The 16,924-nt window shown below is 36.3% G+C and overlaps 1 protein-coding gene across 5 annotated transcripts in view; it reads left to right on the forward strand.

Annotated features, from left to right (window-relative positions):
- The window catches only part of LOC121387353 (DNA topoisomerase 2-beta-like), a 62,044-nt gene that overhangs the window by 23,138 nt on the left and 21,982 nt on the right, over nucleotides 1-16,924 (forward strand). For all 5 annotated transcript variants that reach the window (XM_041518403.1, XM_041518402.1, XM_041518406.1 and 2 more), the window contains 10 exons: nucleotides 1,471-1,644; nucleotides 3,396-3,497; nucleotides 6,662-6,799; nucleotides 7,142-7,438; nucleotides 9,239-9,475; nucleotides 10,483-10,588; nucleotides 12,239-12,441; nucleotides 13,082-13,318; nucleotides 13,511-13,659; nucleotides 14,610-14,841. In XM_041518403.1, coding sequence (XP_041374337.1) covers nucleotides 1,471-1,644; nucleotides 3,396-3,497; nucleotides 6,662-6,799; nucleotides 7,142-7,438; nucleotides 9,239-9,475; nucleotides 10,483-10,588; nucleotides 12,239-12,441; nucleotides 13,082-13,318; nucleotides 13,511-13,659; nucleotides 14,610-14,841 — 1,875 coding nt within the window. The remainder of the gene's footprint in view (nucleotides 1-1,470; nucleotides 1,645-3,395; nucleotides 3,498-6,661; nucleotides 6,800-7,141; nucleotides 7,439-9,238; nucleotides 9,476-10,482; nucleotides 10,589-12,238; nucleotides 12,442-13,081; nucleotides 13,319-13,510; nucleotides 13,660-14,609; nucleotides 14,842-16,924) is intronic.

The following is a 16,924-nucleotide window of genomic DNA, read 5'->3' on the forward strand; positions in this document are numbered from 1 at the left end:
ATGTTATATACTAAATATTTCTATTACATCCAATAGCCGATGATTAAAAAATCAATGTGTTCTAGTGGTGTCGTTAAACAAAACAACCTTCATTCATATTTCCAGCCATTTCGCATAAGGCTCTGACCGAAATAATAAAACAACACTGATTGAAACTAATCTTGATAATGGCTGCTTATTTTTATTTTTTATTTTTTCGTGAGAAATAGCTGAAAATTTAGAATTGTAAAAGTGTTTTTGGCAAGTATGTTTGATTGACAACAGTGGTGGAAGGTCGGTCATTTTCAGGAATTGATAGCTCATTGTGACAACTAATTTGATCATATATTTGACAGTTTTACCAACAATGGAAATATTGGGATATGAATCATAGTTCATTGGGAATAAACAATCTAATTAAAATTAGCTCCACTATTACATGTGGATCTAACACCAGCCAATTGGAGCTCATGTCCACCAATCAAAACCTTACTTGCAGAATCCTGCCAGTGATTTAAAAATAATTTGAAAACATTCCGAATTATCCTGAGGGTATACGATATGTTTCATGTGAATTACGAATGCCTTATTTAGACCTGTAGAACTAATTTTAATCGGATTGCTAACAACACTGCTTAGTCCCCAATGTCCAGGTAACATTTCGTCTGTAAATAATAATTTAAATATTGACCAATCGCACTTCGCCTTTTATGACGTTATTTGGGAACATAAAAATTCTAAAAATATCGGGCGAGTCTATTTTAGTGGCTGCAGTACAGCGAACCATACCAATACGTACGGGGTGGGTTATCAGTCTTCAATTTTACATTAAAAATTATTTATTTATTTAAAAAAAAACCCCAACTAAATCAGTCTTCAGTTTTACATTACAAATTATTTATTTTATAAAATAAAACATGTTTTAAGGCATTCATAATTCACACGAAACATGTATACCCTCAGGATAATTTGGAATATTTTCAAATTATTTTTAAATCACTGGCATGATTCTGCAAGTAAGGTTTTGATTGGTGGACATGAGCTCCAACTGGCTGGTGTTAGATCCACATATAATTTAATTAGATTGTGGGAATAATGGACATAAATACGGTGCATTTGGCCACAAATGCTTAGAAGTAAACATAACTTTTTCTGAATTTTTTTTCCTAATTTTAATCAACAGTAACTGATTTAAAATATCATTAAAATTGGAAAAATTCCACAAAAAAATACTTAGATTAAAATATAAACATTATTTTGTATGTTTATAAAACATTTAAGTGAAAATATGTGGGTCAAAGTTATAAATTTCTATCCCCTCAAGGTGGTTTTTGGGGTAGAAGTTTTTATCAAAAAAGAAAGTGTTATTTAATTTTTATTCTTTTTTTGTTAACATGCATTAGCATGAATATCTATGGATACAGCTATAAGCAACATCAAATACATGTGTGGTGCAGAGTTCTTGTTACATATGTGGTTTTTGTTTTGTAGGTGAAAAATTTCAAAGATTATGTTGACCTTTACATAAAGAATAAAAACGACGAAGCTGGTGCCCCGCTGAAACTTGTACACGAGAACCCCAACGATCGATGGGAGGTTGCTGTTACCCTTAGCGATAAGGGATTCCAACAGGCCAGTTTTGTCAACAGTATTGCAACCACAAAGGTAAGTAATGGTATAGATTAATTGAATTTATCACAGAGGTATAGATACAGCAGTTCCATCCTGAGGGACAAAATGTCGCTGTTGTTGAGGAGTCTAAATAACCATATGTTTGACACAAAATAGCTGTAGTTTAAAATGTGCTGAGGTGTCGTTAAATAATCCTTTCCTCTCTTACTCTCACTCTCGACCAAGTGTCAAAATAATCATATGTTAGACACCAAATAGCCATAGTTTACAATGTGCTGAGGTGTCATTAAACAAACATTCCTTTCCTCTCTGACTCGACCAAGTGTCAAAATAACCATATGTTAGACACCAAATAGCTCTAGTTTAAAATGTGCTGAGGTGTCGTTAATATTCCTTTCCTTTCCTCTCTCACTGTCGACCAAGTGTCAAAATAACCATATGTTCGACACCAAATAGCCATAGTTTACAATGTGCTGAGGTGTCATTAAACAAACATTCCTTTCCTTTCCTCTCTCACTGTCGACCAAGTGTCAAAATAACCATATGTTAGACACCAAATAGCCATAGTTTAAAATGTGTTGAGGTGTCGTTAAACAAACATTCCTTTCCTTTCCTCTCTCACTCTCGACCAAGTGTCAAAATGACCATATGTTAGACACCAAATAGCCGTAGTTTAAAATGTGCTGAGGTGTTGTTAAACCAGGGTACCTACAGGACAGAGAAAACAGGGAAAATGGTTTTAAAATATTCCCTGCAGGGAAAATTCAGGGAATTTGAAATTTTGGTCTGATTCAGGGAAAATACAAGGAATTTTATTTGGGTGTAATGGAATCTGGAAAAATATCAGTGAATTTTGTTGAATCCTATATTGTATATACATGGATATGTATACCACATCAGGTACAAATGTAATAAACCTAAGATAGTGGTGTTTTGGATTCCTTTGTCTTTTTCATGATGGTATTGAATGATAGCTACTGGTGATTTCTAGTGTATGTTTCAAAAACTATCAGATTTATTTTTATATTGTCACAATATGTTGATTATGGTATTTGGAGGTGAAGGCACGGCTATTGGGGGTGGCAGGAGGCCGTTGTATACAATAAAGAATCATGGATATCAGACAGGGAAACATCTTTTACAACAGGGAAAATTCAGGGAAAGTACAGGGAATTTTAATATGAAAATTCTGTGGGTACCCTGTAAACAAACATTCCTTTCTTCTCTCACTCTCGACCAAGTGTCAAAATAACCATATGTTAGACACCAAATAGCCGTAGTTTAAAATGTGCTGAGGTGTTGTTAAACAAACATTCCTTTCCTCTCTCACTCTCGACCAAGTGTCAAAATAACCATATGTTAGACACCAGATAGCCATAGTTTAAAATGTGCTGAGGTGTCGTTAAACAAACATTCCTTTCTTTTCCTCTCTCTCTCGACCAAGTGTCAAAATAACCATATGTTAGACACCAAATAGCCGTAGTTTAAAATGTGCAAAGGTGTCGTTAAACAAACATTCCTTTCCTTTCCTCTCTCACTCTCGACCAAGTGTCAAAATAACCATATGTAGACACCAACTAGCCTTAGTTTAAAATGTGCTGAGGTGTTGTTAAACATTCCTTTCCTCTCACTCTCGACCAAGTGTCAAAATAACCATATGTTAGACATCAAATAGCCGTAGTTTAAAATGTGCTGAGGTGTTGTTAAACAAATATTTCTTTTCTTTGCGTCTGTTTTCTAATTGGGATATAACTTTAAAATATACCATTTCTTATTATTTCAAGGGTGGTCGGCATGTGGATTACGTTACGGACCAGCTTGTCACCAAGCTGATAGACATCGTCAAGAGGAAGAACAAAGGTGGAATCAACATTAAACCATTCCAGGTATGAGGGCTGTCATCTTCATTAAATTTAGGGACAGGATTTAGCTCAGTTGGTTGAGTGCTCGCCTGAGGTGCTTGCGTCGCAGGATCGAACCACCTCGGTGGATCCATTCAGCTGATTGAGGTTTTTTTTGTTCCATCCAGTGTACCACAACTGGACAAAGGCCGTGGTATGTGCTTTCCTGTCTGTGGGAAAGTGCATATAAAAGATCCCTTGCAGCATTGGGAAAAATGTAGTGGGTTTTCTCAGAATTATCAACTGTTTGACATCCAATAGCAGATGATTAATTAATCAATGTGCTCCAGTGGTTTCGTTAAACAAATCAAACTTTCTTTCATTAAATTTACCTATTACCATAGATAGAATTTGTTTCGTAAAAAGTGGATTTCTTTAGAATTGTGGCTTTCAGCTCTACCTAAAAACTGTTATTATTATTTGATAAAAAATTCATAGTAAACTCTGTCTGTTATTATGTTTTACTTTCATTGGGGTGTGGGGGAAAAAAAATGGATCACAAATGGTGACTCGGTGAAGCCGTTTCACACATAAGTTTGCGAATGATTTCTTTTTATTAATTCCCAGACAAATATAATTAAATTTAAAACATACTGTAGACTGATGGAAAGAGTGTTCTGTATTGTGATTGGTTAATTACATTCTTTTTCTGGGATCAAATGAAAGTAACACCTGGAAAGCTAATGACATCATTAGAAATTGGAACAGGCCAAGTTGATGGTTCAAAGGTTTAGGTTGTAGCCATATAATTTTTTCAAGAAATACCAAATATACAGTTAGTTCTGTAGAAAAATAATTCAGTTTACAATGGACATAACCATATGGAGTTGATGCCCGCAAATGTTTCATTTTTAATCTTCGGTCAAAAATGACATTTGCAGGATCAAATAGACAATAATACCCGCAAGTCTAAAAACTCCCTATGGTTATCTCCTAACTTACTAATAATAACTCGAAAAGATGATAATTTATTTCAAATAATCGTTTTGGTTCTTAAACAATAACATTCAATAAGACACAGTTCCAATAAATAGTGACGTCATCCAATATGGCGTTCCCATGTGTTACTATGCCTAGATTAATAGGATGATGCAAAATTGTAATTGTAATTATTGTAAATTGTGTTTGTCCATGATTGGTTTCAATCCTGTGCTCTTGCACTGAAAAATCTAAGGAGGAGTCATAATTTTTTTGTTTCTAATAGAGAACATGTAGTGCTTTAGCAGTACTCTCAGAATGCTTGTTTTTTTCTCTCTAATGAAATATACACTTAAAAGAAAGTAGAGGAACCTGAAATATTAATGTTAAAATCAACTATTAGACCGAACATACGTTTTGACCACAGACATCCTAGTAAAGTAGAGGAACCTGAAATATTAATGTTAATATCAACTATTAGACCGAACATACGTTTTGACCACAGACATCCTAGTAAAGTAGAGGAACCTGAAATATTAATGTTAATATCAACTATTAGACCGAACATACGTTTTGACCACAGACATCCTAGTAAAGTAGGGGAACCTGAAATATTAATGTTAATATCAACTATTAGACCGAACATACGTTTTGACCACAGACATCCTAGTAAAGTAGGGGAACCTGAAATATTAATGTTAAAATCAACTATTAGACCGAACATACGTTTTGACCACAGACATCCTAGTAAAGTAGAGGAACCTGAAATATTAATGTTAATATCAACTATTAGACCGAACATACGTTTTGACCACAGACATCCTAGTAAAGTAGGGGAACCTGAAATATTAATGTTAATATCAACTATTAGACCGAACATACGTTTTGACCACAGACATCCTAGTAAAGTAGGGGAACCTGAAATATTAATGTTGATATCAACTATTAGACCGAACATACGTTTTGACCACAGACATCCTAGTAAAGTAGGGGAACCTGAAATATTAATGTTAATATCAACTATTAGACCGAACATACGTTTTGACCACAGACATCCTAGTAAAGTAGGGGAACCTGAAATATTAATGTTAATATCAACTATTAGACAGAATATACGTTTTGACCACAGACATCCTAGTAAAGAATTCAGGTCTGTTTATGAACACACTGAAAAACATTCCATAGTTTGCACGTGCATCACACAGTTGCCCCGTACACGTGCATGGGGTGTCATTCTTGATTTTGACAATTTCCAGGACAGTCGATTAATCACCGTGGAACATTATTTCTGTCAATCTTTTTCATTCTGTTGATATACAATTGTTATTGTTTTGTTTTTAGTCATTTTTATTGTTTGAATTTGCAATTTACTGATTAAAAAACCATCAAATTTCAAATTTCACTTCTGACCCCATTCGTCCTTCAAGATCTTTGGTGGTCATAAAACCTACTGTAATACTGAACTACTGGTTGTAATGTTTGCCCAATTAATTCACTATTTGGCCAAAAAAAAAAATAGGTGTGTTTCCGATTGCATCCCCCCAAAAATTAGGGTAGGTAGGTAGTTTTTTTTTTTTTTTTTTTTTTTTTTTTTTTTTTAAATTGAATACTATCATAATATAATAATAATAATAATTATTTATCATCATTATCATTATTGTTGTTGTGGTTGTCTTTGTTGTAGTAGTAGTAGTAGTAGTAGTAGTAGTAGTAGTAGTAGTATTGGTATGCACTGTTTGTGTATTTCCTTAAATTAATGGGACATTTGTATTAATTTCGTTGTTCTTAATTTAAATATAAACATTTGAGATGCATTAATAATAAGACCTGTTGATTTAAGTGAAGACGAAGGAACTCTATTACAAAAGCTTTTCCATAATTTCTCGATGTTTTTGGGAAGGGAATTACATGTGCAAAATGTATCGTATAATAGTACGTAAACAATGTGCAAGGAAGGAAATACTCGTTTGGTGATGTTCTCTTTTATTTTTACATCTTGTTTTTTTTTTTTCAGTTTAAGAGAAAAAAAATTTAGGTGTGGGGGGGGGGGTAAAACTAGGAAGGGTCGGTCGACCGGAAACACACCTGTTTTTTTTTTTATGCCTTATCATATAACCATTCCCCACAGCTGGTATACAGTTTTAGCAATTGTAAATTCTTATTACGAGTTCCCCTACTTTTTTTGGAGAGTATAGATTGTACGTGTATATGTCGGGTTACTTCTTTTTTAGGTTAAAAGCCACATGTGGATATTTGTGAACTGCCTGGTGGAGAATCCAACCTTCGACTCGCAGACTAAAGAAAACATGACGTTACAAGCGAAAAGTTTTGGCTCAAGATGTCAACTTAGTGAGAAATTCATTACACAGGTAATTCCTAATTAACACTCCAAACTCTGAGTGAGTGCTCCGCAAGGCTCAATGGGTAGGTGTAAACCACTTGCACCGACCAGTGTTCCATAACTCGTTCAACAAAGGCCATGGTTTGTGCTATCCTGCCTGTGGGAAGTGCAAATAAAAGATCCCTTGCTGCTAATCAGAAAGAGTAGTACATGTAGTGGCGACAGCGGGTTTCCTCTCAAACTCTGTGTGGTCCTTAACCATATGTCTAAAGCGAGACATTTTACTTGGTCCCTTGGGAGTCCGGTTTAGAAAGGTGTGTGTGTGTGTGTTTAATTGTATTAATAAAAAATATATTTTACTTGTCACCAGGTCAGCAAGTGCGGGATCATCGAGAGCATCTTGAGCTGGATGAAGTTCAAGGCACAAGCTCAGCTCAACAAGAAGTGCCATGCGTCGAAGCACTCCAAGCTGAGGGGAATCCCCAAACTGGACGACGCGAACGACGCGGGCACGAAGAATTCCCTCTCCTGCACGCTGATCCTCACCGAGGGCGACTCAGCCAAAACGCTGGCCGTTGCGGGGCTCGGGATTGTGGGCCGCGATCGCTACGGAGTGTTCCCGCTCAGGGGGAAAGTCCTCAACGTGCGGGAAGCCAGCCACAAGCAGGTGGGATTCTTTGTTTCTTTCGGTCTTTCAATAATATGTATCTGTTCGTATTTGAACTTCAAAACTATATCACTGTCGAGACATTGTATGTATTGTGGAGAAGGCCTAGTAAGTTGTATAACTTGTGCCTAATCCATTTGTTGTTTTTAGAAAAAGAACTAAAATATGTTTCAATCAATTAGAAAGAAAAAAGACTAAACAATTTTCTCATTACAGTGATGGAAAAAATCTTTTAAAAGAAGGTACTTAAGATTCGTTTTTTTTTTTTACAAAATGGTATTGGGGTTTAATTTAAAAAAATAAAATAATCAGGACATTAGAAATACCACTAATCCAGCCAATAAAAAACAAACAAGGGGAGGGCGGGAAGAAAATGTAGGATTAAATTTTTGGCAGTCTTAAACTGCTGACTACTAGTTTAATTTTTGACAAAAACCACGTTGAGTGAGTGCAAGTTTTGTCAATATATCTGAAAATACTGTCAGAAATAAGACGGTACTATAGCTGCTTGAGATATTGTGCATTTTGAGCAGTATTGGTATTCGTTGCCTGTTTTCCCTCCCACAGTTCAACTTTGAAGCTTTTGAGTTGTTTGATTTATTGCAGGGGTGTGTGGGATTTAACTGAGGTACTTGCGTCACATGATCGAACCACCTTGGTCGATTTATTACACTGATTGTTTTTTTCCCGTTCCAACCAGTGCACCACAAAGGTCGTGGAATATGCTTTCCTGTCTATGGGAAAGTGCATATAAAAGATCCCTTGCTACTAATGGAAGAATGTAACGGATTTCATCTGATGACTACAAGTCAAAATTACCAAATGTTTGACATCCAATAGCCTATGATTAATAAATCAGTGTGCTCTAGTGGTGTTGTTAATAAAAAAAATTATGTCTCAAAAAAATAATTTATCCTTAAAATTTCTAAAATGTTAGGGTACGTAACTTTACCCTTCATACCCTTTTCGGGAAATATTTTGTTTTAAAATATATGAATTGCGACAGTTAGTGATCAGTTGAAAATTGAGTAGCAACTATTATTTAACATTTTGGAAATAACGACACTACACTGAACAAAATATTCCCTGGTGATGTGCTGTAGTGATGTCTTTAACCTATAGACTACTGGATTGATTTTTAACAAAAACCACATTGAGTTTATAATTTTTACTGACATATATTCACTTAAGTGTTTTATAAATACATGAAATAAAATTCATATATGAATCGGTAAGTATTATTTTTGTGGGTTTTTGTAATTTTTATTATTTTTAGATCAGTTAATGGTGATTAAAATTAGGCAAAAAAGTTGCGTTTACTTACGGGCATTTGTGGCCAGCTGTCCAGTATTTATGTCTATTATTCCCGTTAACAGTGGTTTTCTCACCAGAATTATTTTTTTAAAACCCGAACTACGATTCCTATTGCAATAATTGGTGATTTTCGTTGATGGTAAAACGATCAAATTTATTATCAAATTAGATGTCACAATCAGCTATTGATCCTTGAAAATGACCGCGATGTGCCGCTATTGTTGTCAAGCGAAATTACTTGCCGAAAACCATCGAAAAAATCAAAACAAAAGCCACCATTTTGAAAAGAAATCTTTTTTCTTTTATTATATTTTCATTTCTGGTGAGTATCGTGTGCAAAACAGCGGGAAATATGAATTGGGGAATGCACTGTATATAGTATACAGTGTGTCGACTGACGTGACGTTGGGCGTGATATCTCGCCTGCAGTACTCAGAAGGTTAAAACAAAATCAGACTCTTTGATGTGTGTGATTTATGCTTGTAGATCATGGACAACGCGGAGATCAACAACATCGTGAAGATCATGGGGCTGCAGTTCAAGGAGAAGTATGACTCACCCGATTCGATCCGCTCCCTGCGATATGGCAAGATCATGATCATGACAGACCAGGACCAGGATGGGTCGCACATCAAGGGTCTGCTCATCAACTTCATACACCACTTCTGGCCCAACCTCCTCAAGCATAACGTCGTCGAACAGTTCATCACGCCTATTGTCAAGGTGATTTAATTATGAGTATTATCATCACACCCATCACCAAGGTGATTTTATTATTGTTATTATTATTTTATTGCTCATTAACGTCATACACCACTTCTGGCCCTACCTCCTCAAGGACGTCGTCGAACAGTTCATCACACCCATCGTCAAGGTGATTTCATTATGGTTATTATCATCACACCCGTCACCAAGGTGATTTTACTATTGTTATTGTTATTATTTTGTTGCTCATCAACTTCATACACCACTTCTGGCCCAACCCCCTCAAGCACAACATTGTGGAACAGTTCATCACGCCCATCGTCACGGTGATTTCACTATTATTATCACGCCCATCTTCAAGGTGATTTCACTATTGTTATTATCACAGTCATCGTCAAGGTGGTTTCACTATTGTTGTTGTTATCACACCCAGCGTCAAGGTGATTTCACTATTGTTATTATTATCGCACCCATCGTCACGGTGATTTCACTATTGTTATTATCACACTCATCGTCAAAGTGATTTCACTATTGTTATTATCCTACTATAAAATATGGTCTTTTTTATGTAGCCTTTTGTGAGTTATTATTCTTTTCATATGTTAACCTGACATCTTAACATTAATAATATTTCCCTACCCCCATCCCCAACTCATAAGAAGAATTTAAGCTGTCATTTGCCAAATTGCCAAATGTGAATTACAGTTTAATTTGCCATTAATAATTCATAATTAATTAATTAGCAAAAAAAAACAAATTAAAAAAATTGCTTGATCTTTATAAATCTACCATCAGGTTGGGCTGTCTGGCTGATTGAAACTTGAATACAGCTAACAGCTTTCTGACCAAATTTTGCGTAACAGCTAATAATTTCCAGGACCCAACTTGATCCCTTGCATTAAGCTGGTTTGAACACCAGTGGGTTATGGGAGAAATGTATTGTTTTGAGAGGTATTCATGAAAAAACAGAAAGCGGTCTCTTTTCTTTGTTTTTTCTGGTTGTATTTTTACTGTTTTACTTACAGGTGTCGAAGAGTAAAACGGAACATTCTTTCTACAGCATGCCCGAGTTTGAGGAGTGGAAAAACAACACGGACAACTGGCACACGTGGAAAGTAAAGTACTACAAAGGTCTTGTTTTTTTTCTCTTTGTTTTCCTTTTCTTGTTATTTAAAGTGTCAGACAGACCACAGACCCTAGTTTTTAAACTCTTGACATATTTTTTTAACTTTTAAAGCCGTTTTTGATAATTTTAAGTTAGAAGTACATACATTTTATTATTTAGAATTTTACCTTTAAAGCCATTTTGAGCATTTAAGTTAGATGTATTTACATTTTATTATTTAGAATTTTACCTTTAAAGCCATTTTGAGCATTTAAGTTAGATGTATTTACATTTTATTATTTAGAATTTTACCTTTAAAGCCATTTTGAGCATTTAAGTTAGATGTATTTACATTTTATTATTTAGAATTTTACCTTTAAAGCCATTTTGAGCATTTAAGTTAGATGTATTTACATTTTATTATTTAGAATTTTACCTTTAAAGCCATTTTGAGCATTTAAGTTAGATGTATTTACATTTTATTATTTAGAATTTTACCTTTAAAGCCGTTTTTGATGGTGTAAGTTAGAAGTTCTTACATTTTATTATTTATGATATTCATTTCCATACACCTGAAGTGGTTCTACTACTTATCCAGGTTTTTGTAATACCCTGAAACACATTTTTCATAATTCTAAAAACACATGTTCGTCTTAGAAGTTATTCTTATTGAGACAAATCCGAGTAATTTATAGACTGTATTTTGCCCATTTAAATGTCACAGACTAGCTTTTCTCTGTTATAACCGTATCTAGCATATTTGGAGATTAATTAAACTTAGTATCCATTTTGACAAGCTGAAACTTGGGTCTTTGCCTTTAAATCAGTGTACTGATATGTTCACTTCGCCTATTTTTATTAAGCTTCTCCCCTTTCTTCTGGAAAGGGAGAAATCACTTCTCCTCATTTTTCAATTCTAGATTAGGGCCTTCTTTGCTAATAATGGAAGAATGTAGGGGGTTTCCTCTCTAAGACTATATATAAAAATTACCAAGTGTTGACATCCAATAGCCGACGATTATTACATCAATGTGCTCTAATGGTGTCGTTAAACAAGACACTGAATAACAAATGTGTATTGGGGTGTCGTTAAACATAATTCATTAATTCACAGGACCCTGGTAAAATCACAGAACCAAAATTTTGTTTCCTATGATTATTATATCGAGTACGACTATTCAACAAAAATAATATATCTATAATAATTTTTAAAAACAGTTTCCGATGGGTTCCCATGATCACAAGGCACGGAACCGAAAAAGTGTTTCCAGTGAAATTTGAAATCCTACCGCCTGCGTTCATCTTATCTGTAAACAGATTTTCTTGTATACGGCCAAATTTACTTTGGTCTTAAACATACATAAATACATCAAAATAAACACTTATTGAACATGATAATTTTTATGAAGGACAACTGTGCGTTGTTGCAGGTTTGGTTCCAGCCAGCGCACCACGACTGTTATATTAAAGACCGTGACATGTACTACCCTGTCTGTGGGATGGTGCATATAAATGATCCCTTGCTGCTAATCGAAAAGAGTAGTCCTTGAAGTGGCGACAGCGGATTTCGTGTCTCAATATCTATGTGGTCCGTAATTATATGTCTGACGCCATATAACCGTAAATAAAATGTGTTGAGTGTGTCGTTAAATAAAACATTTCTTTCTTTCTTTCAGGTTTGGGGACGAGCACGGCGAAGGAGGCGAAGGAGTACTTCTCGGACATGGAGCGACACCGCATCCTGTTCAAGTACGCGGGGGCCGAGGACGACTCGTCCATACAGCTGGCCTTCAGCAAGAAGAAGATCGAGGAGCGCAAGGAGTGGCTCACCAACTGGATGGAGGACCGGAAACGGCGCTCCGAGATGGGACTGCCCGAGGTAAGGGAGCTGGGGTGGCCAAGATACTGGTTTATTTAACTTTTTATCATTTATTTCTTTATTTATATTATTATATTTATTATTTTATTTATGTAATATATTTTTTTAATTTATTTCTTTATTATTATTATATTTAATGGGTTTTTTTTATGATTAAGGGCAGGGTCGGGTGTGGGCGAGAGATCTGTTTATTTAACTTTTTATTATTTTTTTTAATTTATGTATGTATTTATTTTTTATTTATGTATGTATTTATTTATTTCCATTTACCCATTGGGTGATTTCTCGCTCCAGCTAGTGCACCATGACTGGTATATCAAAGGCTGTGGTATGTGCTACCCTGTCTGTGGGATGGTGTATATAAAAGATCTCTTGCTACTAATGAAAAAATGGAGCCGTTTGCTCTTGAGATTATGTCAGAATTACTACATGTTTTGACATCCAATAGCCGGTGATTAATAAATCAATGTGCTCTAGTAGTGTCGTTAAAAAAATAATTCTTTTTTTATTTACTGTAAAAGGAAAAAACTAATTTTAACATCTACCACCATTTTAGTTATCACCATTTTAGCTAAATTGTTAAAAAAAAAAAAAGGCTTTAAACTGTGCTTATTTATTTATTATTATTTTTTGTCCTCAGCTCTATCTGTACGGGAAAGACACAAAGCGAGTCGTCTTCAATGAGTTCATCAACCGCGAGCTGATTCTGTTCAGCAACATGGACAACGTGCGGTCGATTCCGTCACTCGTCGACGGCTTCAAGCCGGGTCAGCGCAAGGTCATCTTCGCCTGCTTCAAGCGGAACCTTGTCAAGGAGATCAAGGTTGCGCAGCTCGCTGGCTCTGTCTCTGAGATTGCAGCCTATCACCACGGAGAGGTAAACTCATTAAAAATATACTTGTTGTTAAAACTATCTTATCAGTGAAAACAATCAGTTTAAAACTATATGTGGTGCCGTTAAGAATAAATATTTTGTTTCACTTACAGTAAAGACTAATTTACGTAATTAAAGTATAAGTCCTCAGTGATAACCAAAATCCGATTATTTATTTTTAATTTTTATTTTTAGGTATCTTTGATGGGAACAATCATCAACTTGGCTCAGAACTTTGTTGGTTCCAATAACTTGAATCTGCTGCTTCCCATTGGTCAGTTTGGCACTCGTCTACATGGCGGCAAGGATGCAGCCAGTCCCAGATACATTTTCACCAGTCTGAGGTAACTAGAGGGAACCCGTTGTCTGATTTTATAGACCTTACACAGAATCTTATAGGAATGTTTGATCAGCCAGGTAGTGAGACGTAGCTCAGTGATAGAGCACTCACTAGTTGCGCGGTCGGTCTGAGGTTGATCCCCGTCCATTGGGCTGTATCTCGTTCTAACCAGTGCACCACAATGTAAAGTAAAGGCTGTGGTGTGTACTACCCTGTCTGTGGGATGGTGCATATAAAAGATGTCTTGCTACTAATGGAAAAATGTAGTGGGTTTCCTTTAAGACTATGTCAAAATTACCAAATGTTTGACATCCAGTAGCCGATGATTAATAAATCAGTGTGCTCTGGTCTTTAAACAAAACAAACTTTAACTTGAGTAGTGTCATTCAACAAACTTTAAGGAATGACAAGAATCTGGAAGGAAAGATGAATTCATAACTTTAACTTTGATTGCCTGTGTTAAACCCAAATTATCCAGCAATGCATTGGCAAGATATGATGACTAGATAAATCTCTTATATTTTTGGTGACTCGCTGCATTTACCATTCCAACCTTTGCAGGATAAAGCGAATATCTTAAGACTAACCTTTTATTCCCTATATAATCTCTAGCAAGGGAGCGGGATGTAACTCAAGCGGTAGCGTGTCCGCCTGTGAAGCAGTCGGTTATCGGATTGATCCTTCTCAGTAGACCCATTTGCAGTTTGGGCTATTTTCCGTTCCAACCAGTGGTCCACAACTGGTTCATCAAAAGCTGTGGTATGTGCTGTCCTGTCTGGGAAAGTGCATATAAAAGACCTTGTTGCTTATCGAAAAGAGTAGCCTATGTGGCGGCAGCAGGTTTCCCCTAAAGAAATATGTCAGAATGACCATATGTTTGACGTCCAATAGCTGATGATAAGATAAAAAATCAATGTACTCGTCGATAAATAAAACAAACTTTACTTTTTCCAGCAAACTGGCTCGCCTGGTGTTCAACATCCACGACGACCCGCTGTTGAAGGCGAATTACGACGACAGCCTGCGCGTGGAGCCCGAATGGTACTGCCCGATATTACCCATGGTGCTCGTCAACGGGGCCGAGGGGATCGGCACAGGATGGAGTACGAAGATTCCCAACTTCGATGTCCGCGAGATCGTCGCCAATCTGAAGAGACTGCTCGATGGACTGGACGCACTGCCGATGGTACTGGCCGTCTTGTTGTACTGTTCTTACTTAACGTACTGTTCTTACTTAACTTAATCCCCTTCATGCTGAGAATCCCATACGGCTGTAACCAGAGATCGCCACTGGCCGTCTTGTTATACTGTTCTTACTTAACTTAATCCCCTTCATACTGAGAATCCCATACGGCTGTAACCAGAGGTCGCCACTGGCCGTCTTGTTGTACTGTTCTTACTTAACTTAATCCCCTCCATGCTGAGAATCCCATACGGCTGCAACCAGAGATCGCCACTGGCCGTCTTGTTGTACTGTTCTTACTTAACTTAATCCCCTCCATGCTGAGAATCCCATACGGCTGTAACCAGAGATCGCCACTGGCCGTCTTGTTGTACTGTTCTTACTTAACTTAATCCCCTTCATGCTGAGAATCCCATACGGCTGTAACCAGAGATCGCCACTGGCCGTCTTGTTGTACTGATCTTACTTAACTTAATCCCCTTCATGCTGAGAATCCCATACGGCTGTAACCAGAGATCGCCACTAAGATCGCCCTAAGATTACCGTAGGCGCATAGCTACCCTATGCACTTAAGTTGATCTTAGTGCTAAGATCACTTCGTGAAATGGGACCCAGGGCTCCGTTTTTATGAAGCGATCTTAGCGCCAAGATCAACTTATGCGCATACAGTAGCAGTGCACTTAAGGCGATCTTAGGGCCAAAAATTGCTTTGTAAAACTTGTCCCTGGAAATAAAGAGAGCTCACAACCAGGCCCTGTGTATATATAAAACATTTTAAAGTCTTAGAGCTAAAATCGCTTTGTAACACTGAGTCCTGGAAATAAAGAGAGCTTACAACCAGGCCCTGTGTATATATAAAACATTTTAAAGTCTTAGAGCTAAAATCGCTTTGTAACACTGAGTCCTGGAAATAAAGAGAGCTCACAACCAGGCCCTGTGTATATATAAAACATTTTAAAGTCTTAGAGCTAAAATCGCTTTGTAACACTGAGTCCTGGAAATAAAGAGAGCTCACAACCAGGCCCTGTGCATATATAAAACATTTTAAAGTCTTAGAAATAAAATCGCTTTGTAACACTGAGTCCTGGAAATAAAGAGAGCTTACAACCAAGGCCCTGTGCATATATAAAACATTTTAAAGTCTTAAAAATAAAATCGCTTTGTAACACTGAGTCCTGGAAATAAAGAGAGCTTACAACCAAGGCCCTGTGCATATATAAAACATTTTAAAGTCTTAGAAATAAAATCGCTTTGTAACACTGAGTCCTGGAAATAAAGAGAGCTTACAACCAGGCCCTGTGCATCTATAAAATGTTTTAAAGTCTACGCTCAGACTCTTTATAGACTAGTAGTGGGATGTAGCCCAGTGGTAAATCCCTCGCTTGATGCACAGTCGGTATGAGATTGATCCCCGTCGGTGAACCATTGGGCTATTTCTTGTTCCAGCCAGTGCACCACAACTGGTATATAACAGGCTGTGGTATGTGCTATCCTGTCAGTGAAATGGTGCACATAAAAGATCCCTTGTTGTTAGCAGGTTTCCTCTCTAAGACTGTCAATATTACCAATAGCTGATGATTAATAAATCAGTGTGCTCTAGTGGTGTTGTTAAACAAAATAAAATTTAACTCTGTGAGTGTGAGACTTAATGTCATGGCAAGGCCATACAAAATGTATGCATGTGACGTCATTAGAGATTTCAGTCTGGACTAAATTTTCATAAGCATAGGCTCATAACTAATTATGTCCAATGTCATGTTTTTAAAGAATAACCAAGTTTTATATAAAGTTTAATTTTTTTTAGGTAAATCTAAACAACCACCATTCCCCACCCCAAAGAAATAAATTTAAAAATACAGTAAAGAATAAAAAATGAGACAGATAGAACTACCATCTTTTTCACAGAGTGTATGACATAAGTTCTTGTCCGCCTTTGACATGATCTTTAATAAACACAATTTGATGTTAAAAAAATTAAAAAGGCCAGTGGGCATATTGTATATGTTTAATTTTAAACCACAGTTGTAGTAATTCATTTCAACTTAATGTTGTGCTTATATCCAATTAAGATTAATGCACGCTGTCA

The sequence above is a fragment of the Gigantopelta aegis genome, chromosome 13 (assembly GCF_016097555.1).
Source record: "Gigantopelta aegis isolate Gae_Host chromosome 13, Gae_host_genome, whole genome shotgun sequence".
Lineage (NCBI taxonomy): Eukaryota > Metazoa > Mollusca > Gastropoda > Neomphalida > Peltospiridae > Gigantopelta > Gigantopelta aegis.